This window comes from Gekko japonicus, unplaced genomic scaffold (genome assembly GCF_001447785.1).
Source record: "Gekko japonicus isolate JY-2015 unplaced genomic scaffold, Gekko_japonicus_V1.1 scaffold1074, whole genome shotgun sequence".
NCBI lineage: Eukaryota > Metazoa > Chordata > Lepidosauria > Squamata > Gekkonidae > Gekko > Gekko japonicus.
The window spans coordinates 587,349-595,045 of record NW_015175391.1 but is presented as its reverse complement, the minus strand read 5'-3'; the positions used below and the strand labels follow the sequence as shown (position 1 = coordinate 595,045).

Genomic DNA, 7,697 nt, shown 5'->3' with positions numbered 1-7,697 from the left:
GATCCAGACTGACAGGCGGCAACTTTTCAAGTGCCGAAAAGGCATCGAGGGCAGGGAGAAGCGCTCCCATACCCGCTGTGCCATGCACCAGATCCAGATCTGGGCTTTGCGGCAGTTTTCAAAGAATCACAACTGCGTCTAAAATGGCACAGCATGGATCCATGGCCATCATATTACGTTTGGCTCAAAGTGCCACAGTAAAGGGAGAAGATGTTTTCATGAAGCTATATTCACCCAAGTGTTTACTTTTCAGATCCCATCGGTTCCTGCCCGGGGATTAAAACCACAGGGGAAGGCCCTCCTGACTGCCTCAAACAATCAAAGAGGTGCATTCGGTAGGTATACAAGAGAGGGTCTTTTTGGTGACAGCCCCACAATTATGGAACATAGGAACATAAGAGAAGCCCATGTTGGATCAGGCCAATGGCCCATCCAGTTCAACACTCTGTCACACAGTGGCCAAAAATACCAGGTGCCATCAGGAGGTCCACCAGCGGGGCCAGGACACTCGAAGCCCTCCCACTGTTGACCCCCCCCCAAGCACCAAGAATACAGAGCATCACTTGCCCCAGAGTCCCTATCTATACCTTGTGGCTAATAGCCACTGATGGACGTCTGCTCTTAACATAAGAGAAGCCAATGTTGGATCAGGCCAATGGCCCATCCAGTCCAACACTCTGTCACACAGTGGCCAAAAATACCAGGTGCCCTCAGGAGGTCCACCAGTGGGGCCAGGACACTAGGAGCCCTCCCACTGTCCCCCCCCCAAGCACCAAGAATAAGGAGCATCACTTGCCCCAGCCTGAGAGTTTCTATCTATACCTTGTGGCTCATAGCCACCGATGGACCTCTGCTCCATCTGCTTATCTAATTCCCTCTTGAAGCCATCCATGCTTGTAGCCGCCGCCACCTCCTGGGGCAGAGAGATGCGCCTTGTCTCCACACTCTCAGTCTTTAGGAAGCGGCTGGAGATGGTTTTATTGAGGTTTGCATTTAGTTAGGTTTACTAGCAGTCCCGAGTTGATCTTAAAATTCTTGGTTTTTATGATTTTGATGTATTTTAGGTTTTATCTCTGTTGCAAACGGCCTTGAACTCTCTTAAGGAAGAAAGGTAGCTAATCAATGTTTGAAACAAATGAAATCAATTTAGAAGCTTTGTTCCTTTTGACCTCAGTGGGGCTCTTTGCACAGGGATTCAGCCCGCTGAGGAGGAAACTAAATAAACGTCACGGGGAACCCGGGTACATAAAATACTCCCTGCAATACCGCTTAGCGGCTGCATTCCATTCACAGATCAACCTGTGTTTTGCATTTTTATGTAAGGATTTAATTTTTATATAATTTTTATTATTTTAAACAAAACAGTAAAGGTTCCCCTGCTCGAAAGCCAGTCGAATCCGACTCTAGGGTTGCGGTGCTCATCTCCATTTCCAAGCCGAAGAGCCAGCACTGTCCGAAGACATTTCCGTGGTCATGTGGCTGGCATGACTAAACACCAAGGTGCACGGAACGCTGTTACCTTCCCACCGAACTGGTACCTATTTATCTACTTGCACTTTCCTGCTTTTGAACTGCTAGGTTGGCAGGAGCTGGAACTAGAGATGGGAGCTCACTCCGTCATGTGGCAACCCGGGTCTCGAACTGCTGAACTACTGACTTTCCACAGCCTGTAGTTCAACGTCTTAACCACTTGAGCCACCGCAGCTCCAACAAAGCAGACAGAGAGACAAATATACACGAGAGTGATAATAGCAACATTATGTCTCTTAAACCACCTCATACATATATGTATCTAATTGCCGATCTTTCTACTATATACCCAACTGATATCTTTGCAAGCCTATATTTAACACTGCATTTTTAAAAAAATATTTAAGCAGAGTCTAAGCATTTCACTACAATTTCCCATCAATCTAGTTTTAAGTATACCTTAAAATTTCATAAGCAGATAAGGACTTATTTTGATGAGTAAGTAGCCTCTCCCTCCTCATTTAGGTTCAGGGTTCAAGGACCAGGTTTTTCCTCCTCACCAAGACAACAGCTAATAGCTGAAGGGCGATTCCGCTGCACTGTTGGAGCCAGAAAACTTCAAAGCCCGGAGAGCAGAAACTTCATCATACTCTAAACTTGGCAGTCTCACACAACAGCACTCTGGGGTACGGGATGGCCAGGGTTCCCAGCCTCCAGGTGGTGGCTGGAGATCTCCTGGAATTACAACAGATCTCCAGGCGACAGAGATCAGTTCCCCTGGCGAAAATGGCTGCTTTGTGTCAGGCAGCCCTGTCGTAGGTCTGGAATGTGGAGGGGTGCCCTCCCATTTTCTGTCTCAGCTCTCCCTGGCTCACCAACTGTTCGCTATCTTATGCCTGACCTTGTAGATGCTCCAGATGCAGTTTTACTGGGCTGGGAAAGTGAACGGTTTTAGCTTTGCCTGCTTGCTTTGCCCGCGCGCGAGAGATGTATCCATTGGCTCATGCTTACCGGGGAAGGGGGGGATGTTTGATTCTGGTATAAGTCAGAGGCCCTAGTATTGGCGGCCATTCCTGACACAAACTGTACACGTGTCTCTAGTACTGGATTTACTAATAAACATTTATCTTCTCATGAAGCCCTGCGTTGAGTAACCTGACTAAGGACCCTGACACTTTGGAAGGTGAACTCTGCATCATTGAAGTTCCTCTCCAAGCCCTGCTTTTCTCAGGCTCAACTCCCAAAATCTCCAGGTGTTTCTCAATTCGGAGCTGGCAGCTCTGCGTGCAGCCTTCTTAATTTTACCCTTCCCCCCGACACGTTATTATGCAAAATCCGGTTGATCAATTAAAAAAAAAAACATGGATAAAAGTTATCTGATTTTCAAGCTAAGCTCAGTCCTGGGGCCAACCTCAATACGGAAACGGTACAGGCTTGTAAATCTAGATGGTGCATTGAGAACCCCAGAAACGGCTGCCACAGGTGCTGGGGCCAATCACAAAACATTAGGAGGTTCCAAATCGAGGGTCCGTTTACGAGGCAGACAACCATTTCCCAAAGGGCACTCCCTGTGGACAGAGAGACGGTGCCTCCTGCATTCTTCCGAAGTATTTCCTGCTCCAAAGATTTGGGGAGAAAGCCAGGATTGGCTTTTGGGGTTGCTGAAGGAGGAAGTGGGCACCAGGAAACATTTTGATGGGCAGCATCAGGGCTCTTTTTGGGCAGGAACGCACAGGAACGGAGTTCCCGGTTGGCTCCCGAGTTGGCCACGCCCAGCAGGAGGAACTCATTAGCATAATAGGCCACACCCAACAGCAGAAACTCATTAGGATTGGCTACATTAGGGGTGTGTGGCCTAACATGCAAAGGAGTTCCTGCTACAAAAAAAGCCCTGGGTTTTGACAACAAACAAGGTAAACAGAATAAGAAGCAAAAGGTGGGTGTGGCTGGATAACCACACTTCTGGTAACATGGGGGTGTGGCCTAATGTGCTAATGAGCGGTGCTGTCAGGTTGTGGCCTAATATGCTAATGGATTTTGCTGTTGGGTGTGGCCTATTATGCTAATGAGTTCCTGCTGGGCTTTTTCTACAAAAAGAGCCCTGGGCAGCATGGTGCTTGTGCACCATGCCGGGGATTACCAATTTAGATCTTTACAACAACATGGAGAAAACGAAAGAAAGCGACGAAACGTCATCATCGGACTTACCAGCTACTCTGACTGTGAAGTTCCTGAGTATTTCCAGGGAGTGCCTCGTCCGACAACTGTACAGGCCCGCGTCATCGTAGGACACATTGATAATCCTCAACAACTTTTGCCCGACATGAGTCCGGTTACTAGGCGATATCCCGATGCCATCTTTGTACCAGAAGACAGACACAGAAGAACCTGGAGAGTCACAACGAAGCTCAATGGTATCTCCGCTTCCAAACACCAGTTCTTCGAGGAAATCGGGTTCACTTCGTAAGTAATCTAGGGAGGGAGGAAATTGAGAAGGCATTTACTTAATCACCCAAGGGATTTCCAGTCCAGCTTTTCTCAGGAAAGACTCAAAAGTGGGCCATAAAAAAAAAAACGCAGAGCAAGTACGCAACAGTTTTAAACCATCCAAAAATACTGGAACGACGATCCATAAGACCGGACAAATCCAACTATGTGGCATGGCTTAGGGAATTACGTTTTTAATCGGCACCCAGAACTCAGTGGAGGTGATTGCCGGATTTGTGGAGTTGCTGATGCAAACTTTCCACATATGTGGTAGAGTTGTAGTAGATCCCAAAGACTATTGGGAAATGGTTTCTAGAGCTACTTCTCAAGAAATTGGCAAGTGTTACCATTCTCTCCTAATTGTTTCCTGCTGGATTATGTAGGCCAGGGGGACCCAACATGGTATCGGTGGGTGCCACGCAGGGCTGTCAGTCCGAGGTCGTGGTGGGGGTTTCCATGGTTTTGGGGGCTTCTGCCCACCGCTGGCCAGCTGGCCAATGGGGAAACCCTGCCCCCAAACAGCCACATCCCCGATGCAATGACATCACCTGGAAGTGACGTCATCATGTCAGTGACGTCACAGGGACACTCTGGTTTGAGGGGGGAAAACTCTATGATAAATTTGCCCTCAAACCAATGCTCCCTCTAAGCTGTGGAGTCCTGTGAGCAAAAATTCTACTTTGTGAGCTCCTGGCGTTAAAGTTGTGAGCGAGCGATTAAACCTACTGCAGAAATTAGTTTGCTCTGGAGCCAACGTGCCTGAGCTGAGACAAAAATCAATGAGCCGGAGGCTAAAAAGCTGTGAGCTAGCTCACACTAACTCAGCTTAGAGGGAACACTGCCTCAAACCATACAGCTTTGCCCTCAAACCAGAACACCAAGAATGCCCCCAAATCCCCCTGCCAGTGACAAGGTAGGACCAGGCAACCCTAGTGCCATGGTGCCTGCCGATACCTTTTCTGGTGCCCGCCCAAGTGCTTTCAGAAAGTGGGCGGGCCCAGGTGAAGCTTTTGACCAGCAAGGTTTCTCATTGGCCACTGGAGAGTCGGTTGGCTGTGCAGGTTTTTAAAAACGTTGCTTTGCTGCCACCACAGCACGAGGATCTTCCCCACACGACTAAAAATAAGCCACAAAAGCCTTTCTGGGCTGGCTCCTCCTTCCGTGTCAGCCATTTTGTCGCTGTGCCCATCACATGGTGTCGGATTTCCAAAGGTGGCCACAGGTTAGGAAAGGGTGGGGACCCCTGAGGTAGACTCTCTTCCCAAAGGGACTCGAGGACTTGGTTTTAAATGCCATAACCTCCACAAGATTAGTCTTTTCCAGGTACTGGGAAAGGAGCAGAGCTCCAAATAAAGAGGAGTGGCTGGAGAAGCAAAAGAAACGCGTACAGTTGGATAAATTAACCTGTACGTTGAATGGTAAAAGAAAAATTAAGATGAGATAAATTGAATGTTATTCAGACTAGGGTGGCGACTTGAACCTAATAATGACGGTATGATTTGTGTATAGTGTCGAAGAGGCACTTGTAAAGTTTTGTATCCAGCTTTCTTTTTACTGATTTTTTTAAAAAAGAACTCCTTAGAGGCAGTGTTCCCTCTAAGCTGAGTTAGTGTGAGCTAGCTCACAGTTTTTTAGCCTCCAGCTCACACATTTTTGCTTTCGCTCAGGAAGGATGGCTCCAGAGAAAACTAATTTATGCCGTAGCCAAATTGCTCACTCACAACTTTAGTGCCAGTAGCTCACAAAGTAGAACTTTTGCTCACAAGACTCCACAGCTTAGAGGGAACATTGCTTAGAGGTTGTGCTGGGTAGTTTGGTGTAGTGGTTAAGTGCACGGACTCTAATCTGGGAGAACCGGGTTTGATTCCCTGCTCCTTCATATGCAGCTGCTGGTGTGACCTTGGCACGGTTACAAGTTTCCTCAGAGCTGATCTCGCACGAGCAATCCTTGAAAGAGCTCTCTCAGCCTCACCTACCTCACAGGGTGTCAGTTGTGGGGAGGGGAAGGGAAAGAGACTGTAAGCTGCTCTGAGACTCCTTCGGGTAGTGAAGGGTGGGGTATAATTCCAATCTCTTCTTCTTCTAAACAGGCTTCACCTCTGGGCCTGGGCACACAATGAAACATTGCCACACAGGCAATCCCGCTCCTCCTCCTGGAGGACAATGCAGGTTGGCCCAGATCGCCTTTCACATTGATCTATAAATCCAATCTCTCCTTCTTAATAACAAACTGAAGAGATGTGTAAAAAAACAAAAAACCTACATTTTGCCTCCCCTGCTAATTAAAAGCGGAAGCCACCAAAATTCCCGAGCCAAAAGACAAACCAAGCCAGAGAAGGGATGTGGAGGTGGGGGGAGAAGGCGCCCCTATTCTTCTGCTATCCAAAACCAGCTTCCAGCTGGGTTCACACCCCTGCCCCCTTCATTGTCATTCCAACTACAAACGCCCTAGATTCAGAGCAAAATTTTTACTCTCCAGTAAAAGACATCAGTTCTACTGCCTCAAAGAACAGACTTATCCCTCCCCTTCCAGTTCAAGTTTCAAAAAGCTCTTCTAGTTTTCAGTCCATTAATAAGAGCAATCACAAATGCCGCAAACGTTAGGCTAACTCCGGGGCACAAACGTCCTGAATTCAGATATATTCTTTTTTTATATATAATATTTTTAATTGAGTATATCCAATCTACATATTCGACTGGCTTTTGAGCAAGGGAACCTTTACCTTTACCTATGGGCGCTATAGAGAAGAACTCTACAGCGGGACCTAAATTCGGAGGTCTGGGGGGGGGCACACTCTTCACCTCCTTGCTATGTCCTAATCTAATCTACCATGTAACACTTGTATAATATTCTGCTTAATCATATTTGGAATCCAAGTCTAGTCTTATACTAATAAACCCAATTTTCAGTCATTTTTTCATAGTCACGCTTTCTTCCTAAAATAAAACAAAGATTTGTATAAAGAGGAGAGCCTTTCCAGGGGAAAACTATTATTCCTGGAGTATATTTCAAGCAGTGTTTCCTCTAAGATGAGTTAGTGTGAGCTAGCTCACAGTTTTTTAGCCTCCGGCTCACAGAGCAAACTAATTTATGCAGTAGCCAAATCAGTCACCCACAGCTTTAATGCCAGTTGCTCACAAAGTAGAAGTTTTGCTCACAGGACTCCACAGCTTAGAGGGAACATTGATTTGAAGCATCCACCATTATACCTAAATAAACCAAAGGCTGAAGGTCAAATACTTTGGCCACCAAATGAGAAGGGTGCACTCACTGATACTTCAGAAAGCCAGTGTTGTATAGTGTCGTATAGAGTGTCGGGCTAGTATCTGGGAGACCCAGGTTTGAAGACCATTCATGCCATGAAAATGTGCTGGGCATCGTGGGGCCAGTCACCCTTTTCAGCCTAACCTACCTCACAGGGTTGTTGTGAGCAGGGGTCATTTCGTAGAAAAAGAGCTAGGGGAACTCTTTAGCATATGCCACACCCCCTGACATCAGGGGCCCGACGGTGGACCTGCAAGGCCAGCGGGAGTGCAAGGAAGCCCCGCCAAGGCCCTCCCTGGCCCCAGGCAGGCAGGGGTGGGGAGAGGCGGGGAGGAAGCAACTTACCCTCCCTCTTCTCCTGCCTCCTCCTGGCTGAATGAGGGCTGGAAGCGGGGCGGCCAGAAGCAGGGGGCGGGGCTTTGTCATGTGCCCGCCCCCTGCACCTCACCCGGGGAAACTGTGTTCCCCCGCGTTC

General features: G+C 47.8%; 1 protein-coding gene across 1 annotated transcript in view; it reads right to left on the bottom strand.

Moving 5' to 3' along the window:
- Nucleotides 1-7,697, bottom strand: part of LOC107122537 (fibroblast growth factor receptor 3-like) — a gene marked incomplete at its 3' end in the record, with an annotated part of 198,563 nt that overhangs the window by 35,222 nt on the left and 155,644 nt on the right. Inside the window, exons 2-3 of the mRNA XM_015425653.1 lie at nucleotides 3,679-3,942; nucleotides 2,031-2,086 (exon numbers count right to left, since the gene is read on the bottom strand). Of these exons, the coding sequence (XP_015281139.1) occupies nucleotides 2,031-2,086; nucleotides 3,679-3,942 (320 nt within the window). The remainder of the gene's footprint in view (nucleotides 1-2,030; nucleotides 2,087-3,678; nucleotides 3,943-7,697) is intronic.